Source organism: Sorex araneus, chromosome 3 (genome assembly GCF_027595985.1).
Source record: "Sorex araneus isolate mSorAra2 chromosome 3, mSorAra2.pri, whole genome shotgun sequence".
Lineage (NCBI taxonomy): Eukaryota > Metazoa > Chordata > Mammalia > Eulipotyphla > Soricidae > Sorex > Sorex araneus.
Genome location: NC_073304.1, coordinates 168,159,023 through 168,173,829, shown reverse-complemented (window position 1 = coordinate 168,173,829; position 14,807 = coordinate 168,159,023). Strand labels below are relative to the sequence as shown.

The 14,807-nt window shown below is 49.2% G+C and overlaps 1 protein-coding gene across 8 annotated transcripts in view; it reads left to right on the top strand.

The window, feature by feature from the left end:
• Positions 1 to 14,807, top strand: part of CADM1 (cell adhesion molecule 1) — a 373,107-nt gene that overhangs the window by 328,213 nt on the left and 30,087 nt on the right. For 4 of the 8 annotated variants that reach the window (XM_055129871.1, XM_055129869.1, XM_055129868.1 and 1 more), the window contains exons 8-9: positions 2,087 to 2,158; positions 14,483 to 14,515. The exons of 1 other annotated variant lie outside the window; for it this stretch is intronic. In XM_055129871.1, the coding sequence (XP_054985846.1) occupies positions 2,087 to 2,158; positions 14,483 to 14,515 (105 nt within the window). The remainder of the gene's footprint in view (positions 1 to 2,086; positions 2,159 to 14,482; positions 14,516 to 14,807) is intronic. 3 more of the 8 variants (XM_055129873.1, XM_055129870.1, XM_055129872.1) reach the window with 2 other exon arrangements.

Here is a 14,807-nt window from a genome sequence, read left to right as displayed (position 1 = left end):
CAGAGATGGAGGACAAAAGCTACCCCAGCCGCGAGGGAAATAATTCAAAGTGTGTGATTTCTCACAAAATGAGAGGGACCCATGACCTTTTTTTTCTCCCAAGGCTCTGCCCTCATTAGTCTGGTCCATCCCTGGGTTCCTAATTTTCAAATCACCTTCGGGTCCGCTTTGATTGTGTAACGGGCAGCACACACTTGATGCCGAGACTTCAGAGAGAGGTTGAGGAATCACATTATAGAAGGTCCGGGGAAGTCTCCCAGGGACAGATGTTCCTTTTGAGTGATAAATACTATCATTGAGCCAGATCAGAAGAGCCATACTGGCTGTTCTCCCGTTGGGCCACGGACATCTTCAGGGTACGGCCGAGACCTGCTGTTGAGGGGGCAGAGTGTCTGCCATGCTTGGCTCTGGGCTGCATGCCCCTACTCACGCGTACCCCGTGTGTGCACCTCCCAAGTCGCAGGATACCTGCACATGACCTTGGGGAGGAGGGGTCACAAAAGACTTCCTGTCCCGGTCACCAACTAAACCTCCAGCCTAAAGGATCATGTTTCTCAAACCATTCTTTGAAAACTGACTTTTGCAGTTATTAATTGGATCCTTTTTATTTCTTGGCGGAGAGAGATTTTTTTCTTTTCTTAATGGATTCCCTTTCTGATTAATGTGTGAGGCTGCTTTAAACAGTCAACTTACCCCCCACCCCCATCCCAACTCAAATAAGCAAAGTCGCCTGTGAGACAGAAGGATTTGCTGCTGGCTCAGCCCTCTCCAATCCGCCCGTTTGTATTTGTAGGAGAGAAGCCGCCCGTGGGCTACGGGATCAATAGCAGAATCATTTCCAACAGACCTTCCGGCCAGGCACCGAGATAATGTTTTCATAAACTTTCTGGAAGTTGTACCAAACCGAATGGAGGTGCAGTCTATAATTAAAGTTTTGATGTATTAATTAGACAATCTGAGAGCTCACTTGGAGATAAAAGGACACCAGATGTGTCAGGGAGGAAAAGTTGGCGTGCTTTAGATAAAATTTAAAATCAAAAGCCTTCAAATCGTCTTAGACTCTATTATAGCAGAATGATTGCTTAGTTCAAAGTCTTGCTGACAATTTAACACATTCAGTTTGATCATTTGGGCTTTCGAATTTTTTTCCCCCCTCTTTTATATATGCCCTTTCCTTTCCCTCCACATTATGTTTTACGGAGAAAGAAGAATATACAGTGTATCCAACATCTGACAAGAGGGTTCCCGATTGGATTCCGGGCTCAGAGGGTCAAGACCTGTTTATATTTAGTTCTCTTGTTTACATGTCGGGAAACGTTCTTCCAGTTTTATCATTGTCATCTGCTTAGGTCACACTTTTAACAGGAGCCAAAGCAACGAGCTCATTAATATTTATAAGTTGTAAAATTTATTGACTTTTAAAAAATAAAATAAAATCTCAGTAAAATCTCCCATGCCTGGAACTTGGTATTTAGTGGTGACATTCTCTCGTCTTTGTATTTATTACAAGGCTAGAAGTAGCTTTACTTCCTGCTGAGGTGTATTGATGGAGAATAATGAAGTTAGCAGTCAGAGAGAGCAAGGGGACAGGCGCACACTCATCCTTGGCCGATAGGAGCCCTTTAAATAGAGCAGCCCCGTCTCTTTCTCCCCCTCTGTCAGAATCTAAAGCCAAATGGCAGCCATTGTGCCTTCTGGGGTACCGAGATGGGTCGGCCTCATTTCAAAGATCTCAACCTTTGAAATCAGATTGGTGGGCGAGGGGGTGTCATCCATTGAATATATGTATTTTATTTTATTTTATTATTTTCACTTCCTTCTCTACATACCTCATCCCTGATTCACCTCATTAATACCAATCTCTGTCCTTCTTTTCTTAGCTCTTGCACCTTAGCTCTTGGGTTATAATTACAAAGCTAATCTTTGGTAGGGGGGACAAGAGGAAAATTTAAAAATCGACTTTCAGGTCTAACGTGGAGTCCTCAAAGGAGCATTTCAGTGTCCTCGTGCCCTGGTTTGTCCTTGCTGGTGTCACTGTTGTGTTCAACGTTGTGGGTTTGATTTTCCTTTTTTTTTTTTTATCCAGATCCCCCCACAACTCTCCCTCCTCCCACAACAACCACCATCACCACCACCACCATCCTCCCCATCATCACAGGTACGGTACCTTCATTACCATTGAAAAATGTCCTGAATGTATATTGTTTTTCTGGTCTGTATAAAAGAAAGCCGAAGTGTTCCCTTGAAGTCCTTGGCATGAATGGTTTCTTTATTAGAGAACCTCACAAGACGCTGGATACTGTGTCCTTAATTCGGCTTCTAAGATCTGTCGCATCCGAATTTCTAACTGCAACATCAGCAGTTTTGCAGCTTTGTGACTAGGAGGTTTCTTCTTCATTGTTTTTTGTTTTGTGTTGTTTTGTTTTGTTTTGAGCATCACTATTCAAGGCCAATGCCAAGGAGAACGGCTTCCTGGCTGTTTGCAAACACGCCAGCAGCCGTAGGTTGACCGTGGTTGGCAGCGTGGTAAGTATATGGCACGGGATCTTCTCCTTGTCTTGATTCCATCTTATTCCCCGTGAAGGGAAACGCCGGCTTCAGCGTGCCTAGCTCTGCAGGCGATGTTCCTGCTGGCCTCTGGTCCTTCCTGCCTCTGCATACTACCGATTTGCATTGCCTGAGTCTTCTCGGGGCTCACCTGGGGCTCCCCATCTTCCCTGGGGGTCTCCAAGGCCTCCCTCTTGCCTTCAACTCAGTGTGGAGGGGCGCGGGTTCTCGCTCTATGGCTCCATCTTCTGGGATCAGCTGAAAGTCTTACTCAAAATGAGTTCAGCCGTCTCTTCCTTCCGACTCTTCCTCGGGAGGAAAAAGTGTCATCCATCCCCTTCAGAGTCCCCGATGGCTTTCCAGCTGCCCAGCGTGGCTGGCTGCTGCTCGTCCACCAGACCGAAAGGACCCCGCTGGGGACAGGCCCCCTCTTGCCCATGGGCATGTCATGGTGACTGTTCCGCGGGGGAGAGCCCTTTAACAGATACCATCTCTGCTTTATTGGGCCCTAGATGAGGCCCTGCCCCCGCACACAGTCCTGTCACTGGACTCTGGCAGAGCACGATTGCACTCCCCGTTCCTCTGGATTAATCCTCTTTCCCACCCCAGAGACAGCAGCCGTCCTCTGTGGAGGCATTTTTAACTTTGGCAGGCGTCAGTGAAGATGAGCGGGCAGATTCTAAGATTCCCCGTGAAAGAGCCCTCCTGGGTTGATGAGATGTAACAAAGGGCCATAGGATGTCAGTTTTCTTTTCCCTCTTCTGGTGGGGCAGAGGTGGCCCGTGACACGACCCCTGGGACACGCCCGCCAGATGCTGGCAGTGAGAACGTCAGTGCCCGGTTTAAAGTCTTCTGAGAGTCCATTGGTGGGTTTTTGTGTGTCTCCAGTCCCAGGCTCCGTCCTGGCCACTCTGGGAACACTCATCCGTGTGTCTGTCTCAGCGCCTGTAGTTCCTTCTACCTCCTCACTAAACTCAGAAAACTTGAGTCGAACCCTCCCGCTGCCTGTGTCACTGGCAGACAGACCACCGAGGGCCTCTTCCGGGCTCTGGGGAACAGAGTCCACAGGTCTCCTGACACCTACTGGGTGGGTGTTTTTCTTTACCTTGGCCGGTTTCTTCACCATTTCCAGAGGCGAGTCGAAATAGGCATACACTCCGCTTGCCAGGTTTTCGGTGTCTTGGCAAAAAGCCTTTGGGAAGTGAGAGTCAGTGACTGCCAGTCCCCTCCCCCACACACCCTGCACACAGTAGGTCTTTTCAGAAAGCCTTTCCAGGGTTTGCTTTTGCCTTGGAAGGCGCTGCCTGGGACGAGCCAGCCCTCCCTCCCCGTCACTGCAGAATGTTCCGTCTCGGTGGTCCGAGTTCCGTTTTGACACTCGCTGGCAGTTGAGGCCTGACACGCTCCGTGTTCCAACACCGTATTTCGCTTTGCTTTTCCTTGCTGGCTGGCCTCTCACTAGTTTAGGCTGCCTTCTTGGTTTTTCTTTTTTTTTTTTTTCCTTCCTTAAGGTCTTTCTTAAGACTCCCTGAACTCCTCCCCCTCACAATCCATCTCAGCAGAGGCGCCTCTGTCCACAGCTCTTAATCCTTCACTCCGGACTAAAGCTAATCTCACATCCTCAAACAGCTACAACTCACTGTTATCACAGCTCTGCTGCAGACACTCCGTTTAAGAGGAAATTTGAAAAACAAACGCTGTATTTCTGTCTGCCTCTGAGGTGCCTTTATGGGGTCGGTCTTATTGTTCTCTCTCTCTCCATCTCTCTCTCTCTTCCTCTTTCTCCTCTTTCTCTCTCCGTCTCTCTCTCTCTCTCTCTCTCTCTTTCCCGCCCCCCCCTTGCTCTCATACACATACACACGCCTCCCTCTCCCTCTGTTCCTCCTCTGAAGGTAATATCAAACAATGTCCAATGTCCAGCTGAACAGAAATTCCGGGGGTTAAGGCACGTGTCTTGCACACAGCTGAACCCCTCAACTGGCTCCAATCCCCAGCAACACACAGTGTCTCTCAAGCCCCACCAGGCTGAGCCCAGAGCTAGGAGTAAGGCCCAAGCACCGCTGGGTATAGCCCAAAGACAAACAAAAGGCAACATCATAGATGCACTTGAGCCCCAGGGGACCAGTTGGCCCCTGTCCCCATAGCAAGCCTTTGCGGTCATGAATGGCCGGCCTCTCCCCGGCACACCCAGAGCAAGTGAAGCTAGCCTTGCCACTGAAACCCTGGAGAGAATCCGTTTCCTTAATGGATGTGATCTCGCAGGCATGCTGTGTCTTAACAATTGTCTTATATATATTTATCTTGCCCAGAAAGTACCCTTGTGGAATTTAACATTTGCTCCTTTCTTCAAACAGATTAAAGGTTATGGAACTGAATGAGCCCGTGTCCCATTCTGAAGGGCCAGGCTATCCCCCCCAAATTGAGATTGGTTCCTAAAATCTCTTCCAGCCTGGATCTTGACAAATGGATGGCCAAATTAATTTCCACTCTTCTCTCTTGCACTGTTTGGTACATTACAGCCACCATTAGCCTTAAAAGCTTCAACAGCTAAATCCAGTGACAGTAACATAAAGCCCGAGCTTTAAAAAAATATATAAAATAAGATAAAATAAAAACTCAGCAGCCCACAGCCGTCTCCTTCTTTTCTCCCAGTCAAATGCAATCACCGAAACCCATTCTCCAGGTCAGAGTTTTATTACAGGAGCAGGGTGCAAATGCAATAGGGAAATATTTTTTTAAACTGGAAGGTCGCCGTTGCTCTCTGATGTCTCTGCACCGGAAGAACTCTCCATGTTATCTTTGATCTCCCGTAACCAGGGTAATCGGATTGCTCCCCCTGGTTCAGGAGCAGGCTGTGGGGGCCTCCTAGTCGCCTGGTTCCCTCCGAACACATTCAGGCTTTGGCCTGGAGGAGGTCTAGGCTGGAGACGGAAGCTCTGCGTCTCCCGCACATCCTGTGCAGACTCAGCGCCTGACCCCTGCTGAAGGCTCCAGGCCGTCCCACTGACACCAGAACGTTTGTCTGGAAAAGGCTGGGTGTCAGTTTGCCACATGATCTGGCTGTGGCTTTGAAACGATCAGGCCATGAATGTTCTTAGAATCTCTTCCTGAATATATATCACTGTATCACTGTCATCCCGTTGTTCGTTGATTTATTCGAGTGGGCACCGATAACGTCTCTATTACACTCAGCCCTCAGATTTGCAGCCTCTCCTTACTCATCTTTACATATATATATATATTTATATAAATTTATACATTTATATATTGGGGCTGGAGCTATAACACAGCGATAGGGCGTTTGCCTTGCACACGGCCGACCCAGGTTTGATTCCTCCGCCCCTCTCGGAGAGTCTGGCAAGCTACCGGGAGTATCTTGTCTGCATGGCAGAGCCTGGCAAGCTTCCCGTGGTGTATTAGGTATGCCAAAAACAGTAACAAGTCTCAAGATGGAGATGTTACGGGTGCCCACTCGAGCAAATCGATGAGCAACAGGATGACAATGGCAGTGACAGTGATTTACATATTTATATATATTTATACATATATATGTACATATATATTTTTTTAAACAAACAGACACCTGTGAGGCATGGATTGGGACCTGCCATCGGGTCCCGGCTTTCCCTGACAGGCTGTCATGTCCCCCCTCCCCTGCGCCTTCTCTGTCACGTGCATTGCTCTCGCACCAGACAGGCAGCCCTCTGGCAACGCTTGCTGAGGGAAGGCCTCCACACCCATTATTATTTTTTTTCACCTGCTTTTTTGCTTCACCTTGCTGATAAACCCTCGTTCTTGAGGAAGCAGCTAGAGTCGGGGTGCAGGCTGTGTCCGTCATCCCTGCAGTGGACGCAGAGCCAGCCAGCCCCTTTCCCAGAAAAGGACCCAGAGGCAGAGTCTTAGCGGGAGTGGGAATGCAAGCAAGCTTGCCTGCTCACGGCCAGGGCGGAGTGGGGCGGGGCCTCTGTGTATGTGTGTGTGTGTGTGTGTGTGTGTGTGTGATCGTGTTATGGCTCTGTGGGGGGGGGTGAGTGTGAGTGTGTGAATGTGTGTGTGGTGTGTGTGATCCCGTCATGGCTCTGTGGGGGGGGTGAGTGTGTGTGTGTGTGTGTGTGTGTGTGAGATCATGTTATGGCTCTGTGGGGGTGTGAGTGTGTGTGTGTGTGTGTGTGTGTGATCATGTTATGGCTCTGTGGGGGTGTGAGTGTGTGAGAGTGTGTATGTGTGTGTGTGTGATCACGTTATGGCTCTGTGGGGGGGTGAGTGTGAGTGTGTGAGTGTGTGTGTTTGTTGTGTGTGTGATCCCGTCATGGCTCTGTGGGGGGATGAGTGTGTGTGTGTGTGTGTGCATGTGTCATGGCTCTGGGGGGGGTGAGTGTGTGAGTATGTGTGTGTGCATGTGTCATGGCTCTGGGGGGGGAGTGAGTGTGTGAGTATGTGTGTGTGTGTGCATGTGTCATGGCTCTGTGTGGGAAGATGAGTGTGTGAGTGTATGTGTGTGTACATGTGTCATGGCTCTGTGGGGGGGGTGAGTGTGTGAGTATGTGTGTGTGTGATCGCACACGAGTCATGGCTCTCGCCTGCCTCCATCTTGACAGCTGTATCCACCTTTTTAGATCCTGCAGCCTTCTTAGGAGAGTAGTTTGTGTTTCTCTCCCTCGTTTGTGTGCCTGCTGTGCTGTTTCTGCCTGGGTGCGTCCCGAGTTAGATGGTTGATGAGAAACGCCACCAGAGAAGGCCCTTGACAAACGCCCTGAGCAGTGGGAATGAAGAATCCAGGCCACAGGGACTTGAACCTGTAGGTCAGACCCATCATGTGACTCTCATCAATTAAAAAGCTAAAATCACCTTAGAATTAAAAAAAAAATAGCTATAGGGCCAAATTCTGAAATGCATTTAAAAATCCTTTTTATAATATGAAGTAGGTCATTTCTAAATGAGTTTCTCTCGCTTTCTCTCTCTCTCTCTTTTTTTTTAAGGATGTGTATCCAATGAAATATTTTGTGTTTCTTGGAAAAAAGAAACACAGTCAGAGTTTTCTTACTGGAGAAAGTGAAAACTCAATAAAGGGGAGTTGGAGGACACAGAGGTCTCTGTTCGCAGCTGACCCAGTTTGATCCCCTGCACTGCACATGGGTTTTTGAACATAGCTGGGTATAGCCCTGGAGGCCAGGAAACCCCAAGTGGGGCCATTGAGCACCGATTGGAAGGTTCCCACATTCCCCCCGAAAAATATTTTGGAAATTTATATATATATATACATATATATACGAATTTTTATATATGTACATATATATATCCAATATATATATATACAAATATATATATATATGTAAATGCCGACCACAATCTTGGAGAAAGAGTCCCATCCCAGGTCTGTATTATTCGGGCTTTCCTATTTCTAATACCTATGTGTGTGTGAATCAAATCAGATCACATAGATCAGGAAGGTGGGCCCAGCCCTCATCCTTCCAGTGAGGTCGGTAGAATACATCAAATTAGGGCGGCCAAGTGCCGGGGTGCCTTGGCCTTTTCCTGACCGTAGGGGAAGTGACGTCCCTGCGCTGGAGGCTGGGTCCGTTCCGCGCACATCTCAGTCGCAGTAACTGGCTTTGCTCCAGCGCTGCCCCCGCCCCCCGTTCTTCGGGCTCCGAGCCTGGTGACGCGTGCTCTGTGCTCTTGCTCGTGATGGGTGTGTCACTGTGAAGCCTTTACAAAGACCCAGCACCCTGCCGGCGCCCCCGGAGACAGGACGTTTCTGGAGCACCTCAAGAGAGGGTTTTGGTGCCGGGCAATGAGACACCAAGCGGGCCCCAGGCGTTTGCTCAGCAATGCAGACACAGACTGGGGGGAGGGAGCCCTCCAGAACACGTGGGCTGGGGGCTGTGGCATCAGCTAGTGGAGAGAGAAGATGGGCCTGAGCAATAGCACAGCAGGCTAAGGCGCGTGCTTTGCATGCAGCTGACCCGGGTTCAGAGCCCAGCATCCCCTGTGGTCTCCCCGGCCCAGCAGGTGTGATCTCCGAACACGGCTGGGTCTGGCCCCCAAACCGGAAGTGAAAGAGAAAAGAAAGAAAAAGAATAGATGGCATTAGGGAAATTTAGCACCAAGGCCCAGCTTGACTTCAAGCATCTAACTTGTGTGTGTCTGTGTGTCTGTGTGTGTGTGTGTGTGTTTGGGCATTTCTGACGCCATTCTTGGGGAGAAATCACATCTTTCTTTCTAGACCAGTTACTGCATCACCCGTGTATCTAGAGTTAGCACCTGCTCCCCAAGCCTGGATCTCAGCCCTCACTTGTTGACAGCTCACCAAGTGTTACTGATATGCCCGCTGTTCCCACTGGACTGAAACTTAGAGTACTAATACTCAGATACTAATACTCAAGGTACTTAGAGGAACCTGGTTTAGGTACTAGCCCCCTTTTTCAAGATATATATGCCCAAAAGTAAATGACTTTTTTTTTTTTTTCGCCAATACAGGCTAAAGGATTTGTCTATTTCTTTTGCCAGAGAGACAGTACAGCATTCAGGGTGCTTGCCATGCATTAGGCCAAGCTGGGTTTGATCCCTGACACCCCATACGGTCCTCTGAGGCTGCCAGGACTGATTCCTGAATGCTGAGCCAAGAGTAAGCCCTGAACACTGCAAAGTGTGGCCTCAGGAAACACACGCACACATGCGCGCGCGCGCACACACACACACACAGTTTGTTTTTAAATATACCTTGTTTATGTATATATATTTTTTCTGCTAAGGATTACCTACTGTAAGAGTTTCTTGGGCGACCAGTTTTTGAGTCCTGTAGACCTGTGACGGAACAGAAGACATTAGGTATGGGGCAGACAAGACAAAGGTCGCCTGATCCCGCGTGTCCGTGCACAGGACTGAGATGGGGCGTGAAGGAGACGTGCCTCCCCCCCCCCCTGCCCCCAGCCTCCTCAGGCTTTCATCATATGTTCCTTGTTTAAAAATAATTAAAGAAATGATGCTTTGACAGGTCTCCATATTGGAGACTTAGCAAGTGCCCCGTGGTGCTCTCAGAAATACAGACTTACCCGGGTTAGGGAGGGATCAAGTGGGCAAGAGGAAACACTGGCAGGAGGAAGACAAGTGCCCAGTGTCCACACAGGCAGGGACACTTGGCACGGCTTCCTCACACTGTCCTCTTGGGGGCCTCCTGTGTCCCCTGTGCTTTGGCCCTGCCTTCACCCCCTCCTGGGCCCAAGAATTGTTTGCCTTGTTAAATGCAGCAGCCACTGTACAGATTCCTATTGTTTTCAGAACATCTGGCTTGCAAATGAAAAGATCTCAGGAGCAAGGCAGCAGTGGTGAACAATTCTAAAGAAGCTTTTAACAAAACTTGAAATTGCTTAGTGTGTGTGTGTGTGTGTGTGTGTGTGTGAGAGAGAGAGAGAGAGAGAGAGAGAGAGAGAGAGAGAGAGAGAGTTGACTCCTTTTCCTGCTGCCATTGGCTCCTGCTTCTCTTCACTCAAGACCAGGTGACCTTGGAGTGACCTTGAACTTCAGAAGGAATTCTTAGGGTCCCATTCTTTGGGCCTTCTCATTTTCTTTCTGTTTTCTTCCTGCCCCACCCCCACCCCCCACCCAGCCCCCAATCCCTGAGAAATGGGGGTTTAATTATAGCCTAATGTGCATAGAAAGGAAATTAACTGAGACACTGCTAGGAAGTAAACTTCCAAGCTTAATTCTTTTCCAGCCAGCATTCTTGCTCTCAATACCTTTCAAACCAGTCCCCAATAAATAAGAAGCAGGACGGGGAGGGGGGTGAGGGGTAATGCCGTATGTAATATATAATAGCCAGCACAGCACAACGATGAAAATAAAATTGTCAGGGGAATTCCTTGCCTGCCCTCGTGTCTAGATTTAAAGCAGCTCCGTAACAGAAACTGAAGGGGAATTCAATTAAGTAAACCCATTGGCTCTTTATTGACTTTAGTTAAGAAAATAAACTGGGGGAAAGTGTATTAAAATATGTCCGGACCACTTCATATGCATTCATCCACGCTTATGACAGTCAGGATGAGAGGATTCATCTCGGGGCCTACCATTTGGCTCTGCCGTGCAGCAGGCCGAGGCCCCTACATGATCACATTGGGCCTTTGCCTACGCACAGCCTCGCCCACCCAGAACCCACCCACCCCCCCAAAAAATATGTAGCCTCACAGGGGTCTGTGCCTCGTGAGGCAGGAGTGCTACAAAGCAATCAGAGAAGAAAAAGTATTTAAGGTTGTGGGTTTAATTTGCTTCCAGGATTTCCCTTTTCACTTACAGTGCCCGTTTGTGTTTGAGACCATGAACGAATTTCTGGATTAGTTTTGAAACCCCCCATCCCAGCCTGTCCCACTCAACGAACAATTCAAAAGTTGGAGAGAATCCATCTGAAAGGATTAGAACGTGCCACAGTAGCACTTACACATGACGGTTCTGGCTAACCAGGGCCCAGCTCCCTCCTCCAGCCTTATTTTCCTGTGTTTCTTTTTGGGGTGCTTGTTCACACGGTGATGTCTGCCATCTCACGCATTGTCAGAGCCTTTTCAGTTTGTAAATACCCTATGCCACAGCATGCACGGTTCGTGTTTTATTCCTTCAGGAGAGGGTCCCATAAACTGTCCGGATGGCCGGGCAATGGAGAAGTCAATACTTACTGAAATGAGCATCTTTCAAATGGCAGTCGGGGGCCCTGCCTCCGGAGAGCTTGTTTGATTATAGTCGTAAAAGAACTCGAGACAGAGCCAGCTAAGACCGTCCTCACTCACTGGGTTTGCAAAGCTATGGGATGGTTTTCTTGCAAAAAGTATAAAATAAACATACAATAAATTTGCCCTCCTCGTAATTAAAATGAAAATAGAGACAGTAGCTCAGCACAGCCTTTTACATCCTGGAACCCGCACGCCCACTGTAAAGTCTAACTCCACTTCGTTGTGACCTATTTTTCTCCCAGGCCGAGCTCCAAGATTATATTTTAAAGGCTGCACCAAAATGAAGTTTCAAAAGCCCTTTGTTCGGGCAATTAGGCACTCTCATTTTTCAAGTTAATTGCAGCATTTATAACTCATATTGGAAAACGGCGATTTGCATTGGGCCTGTACATCGCCAATGTTATCCCTCCAGGGGGTGACCCCACAAGTTGATTCACCAAGGCGGGCCGGGCACATCTCCCCCGTCCCCTGATGGAGACACCCTCATCAATCGTCCTCCGAGGAGCAGCCCTCACACCCAGCCCGGCTGTCTGTGTTTTCTGCGTGAAGTCATGACGCAGTTAGGAAGGAGAATTAGGTTCTGTCCCCACCAGCCAGCTCGCCTGCAAGAAGCTCAGAGTCACTTCTAAAGAGTCCGGTTATTTTCCCCCTCCCCCATTCTTGACTTGCAGTAGCCCCTGTTCGGAGAGAAATGGAATAGCAACTCCCCAGATACCCCCTTGATCTTGTCTCTGCTGCACTGCCAACCCCCCCCCCCAGCCTGTTGTACCATCTCCAGCTGCAGTGACTGTCGTTGGGTTGTGTGTTGGCTTTGAACTGTGTTAGAACGTGTGTGCTCCTTCCCAGCACCCCCTTCGCCTTCCCTTTTGGGTTCAGTGGCTGGGTTTCCCCTCCCCTGACCGGGAAAACAAGCTGTACTGTGCACTTGGCTTGCTGTGCTTTCTGGTGTGTCCCCCCCTGTCCCAGCAGCTACGCCAAAGCTTTGGTTTCGTGGCGTCGGAAGACAGCCCCATTGAGGTCACTTGCCAACGCTAAGATACTCTCTCTGAGCAGTCTAACCCTCAGGTTTTACTCGAGCCCTTTTCTTTCTGTTTTAGACCCATTATCTACCCGATGATAAAGCCTCTTAGAAACACCAGGACAACAGTTATCTTAACCCAAAGTGTTTGTTGCTTCTCCCCCCCCCCCAACTTGGAAAAGGAGCCAAGGGTGACTAACCATGCAAAAAAAAAAAAAAGAAAAGTGTTACCATGCATATGTAAATGTTTCTGTACCCATATGCGTTTGATTTGGCTCCTCCAATGAAAAGAGCCTCAAACTAAGCCTTGACTGGGATGCATCAATTAAGGAGCTGAGTCTGCAGTGCCTGGGATAGAGATGTTCCAATTGTACGATTTTTTTGGTGTTTTGGTTTGCTTTTTACTGTATTATATGCACACAGACTTGACATCTAAGTAAGTATGGTATTCCTATGCAGTATAATGTATGGTTGTGTTTTTTTCCCCCTTTAATTCTTCAGAAATTTGGTCATAATGTATTGTAAGTTGCTATGGCCTCAGACTTCTGCTTAATTCTGGCTCCTCTTAGAAAGCCCTTCAAGGGCACTGAATTCTTGGATGGTGTAGGGACCTGAGGAAAACATGCCACGTGAAGGGGAACACCAGTGTGAATTCAGCGGTCCTATTTCTAAGTCCACAACTCCAGGCTCATGTGAAAAGGAAAAAAAAAGGCATATATTAAAAATGCACTTTATATATATATATATATATATATATATATACATATATATATATGTGCACAAACACATATGTGCACAAACACTCTGCTTGGCATTCATGAGCATTAAAACATTGCCTATGTCCACCTCTGGAGGCCTCAGACAATAAGCACCCCGCTAAACAGAACGTGGCGGCAGCTTTCACGCTTCACCCCCAGTTCCTGTTGGATCGAGACGACCGATCCCGCCACCCCTCCTTTCTGGAAGGGGGAGAACGGAGGGCCTGAGGACCAAAGCCCGGGCAGCTGGAGGCTCACCCGTGATGCTGGCTGGGAGAGTGGGCACGTGACCTTGGGACAGGACAGTTTGCCGTCATCGTCGTCATCATCATCATCCTCCTCGCCACTGTCGTCATCCCTTCTGTTACCTGTTGACCCCACGCCCTTGAGCCCCCGAATCCAGAGGTCCCGTTCTGCAGCCCCTGGAGGAAAAAAATCCCTTGCCACGTAGTTGCCGGCACCGCCCAGCTTGAAGCTGGCCAAAGGACTTGACGGAAGGGCCTGGGAAGGAGGCCAGCAGGCGTGGCCTGGAGCACGAAGACCATGTGTCCTCACCCCAAGGTGAATGTGGGGCCCACCCACCGGCAAAGGGGCGGCCAGTGGCTTTTCTCAGGCAAGGCCACGTGATTCGCAGAAATGTTTGTCGGAGGTGCCAGCTGGAGTGTCACCGTGTCAGAATTCTTTGCTCATGGATTAGCCACAGGCATGTGTGTGTGTGTGTATATGTGTGTGTGTGTGTGTGTGTGTGTGTGTGTGTGTGTGTGTGTGTGCCTGTGTATGTCAAATGCATCTAAAAACCTGCCGCATCCACCTTCTCTGTCCCGTCCCCCGGCGCCCACTCTCCAGCCATTGAAGGAAACATCCTGGATGGAAACACGTGAGACCATAGATTCTACTGCAGGCCTCTGAGCACCGGCCGGGAAGGATCCCAAGAGCACGGTTGATTCAGTGACACGGACTTGGGCGGTCCTGAAGAAGGCCGGGCCCTCGGGGCGGGGCAGGTTCCCACCAAGGCAATGTTTGAATGTCAGAATCCACGGCAGAGGCGGCCCGCAGCCCGGCTGTGCTGCCACACTCCTGAGCCTTGGTGTATTAAACAGCCATCTCGCAGGACCCGCGTTGGCCCTGGTGCTTCTCGTCACTTTGCATGTTCCCCTGACGATTGACTAGCAAGTAGATGTGTCCTGGCAAGACCCCAGAACCAAAGAATTTTGCTGTTTTCCTCCGCGGCTCGCAGCTTGGAGCTGAAGGCATGTCTTCAAACAGTGCAACTCACTTCAAATGCTTTTTTGCTTTTCATTTGATTATTGCTTGTCACGCGATGTTCTTTGAAAGCTTGCTCATATTTTATCTGTTCCATTTTTTTTTCCATTCTCCCCTTTTTTTGCATGCCGTTCCTCCTGTCTCTTCCCTTCCTCCAATCCTCTGTTCCCGTGTAGACACAACGGCGACGACAGAGCCAGCGGTTCACGGTTGGTATCACATTCCTGTTTATCTCCTTTCTCAGCACTGCTGAGAGGCAAGGCAAGCCTGGGAAAAAGAGAAATGTCGTCTTCAAGGGAAATGGGGCTTCACGCAGCCTGATCTCAGACATAGATTCCAATTCCGAAGGCTTGAAAGGACGCTGAGTCTTGTCATTTCCGTTGTGAGTTCGACGGCCATTGGTCGAGGCCCAGCCGGGGCCTGGCCTTCTGGCCTGGCTGGGTCTCCCTGAAGCCGACACTGTCCCCAGTGCGGAAGGACTGGGGACTTCATAAAGGCAGA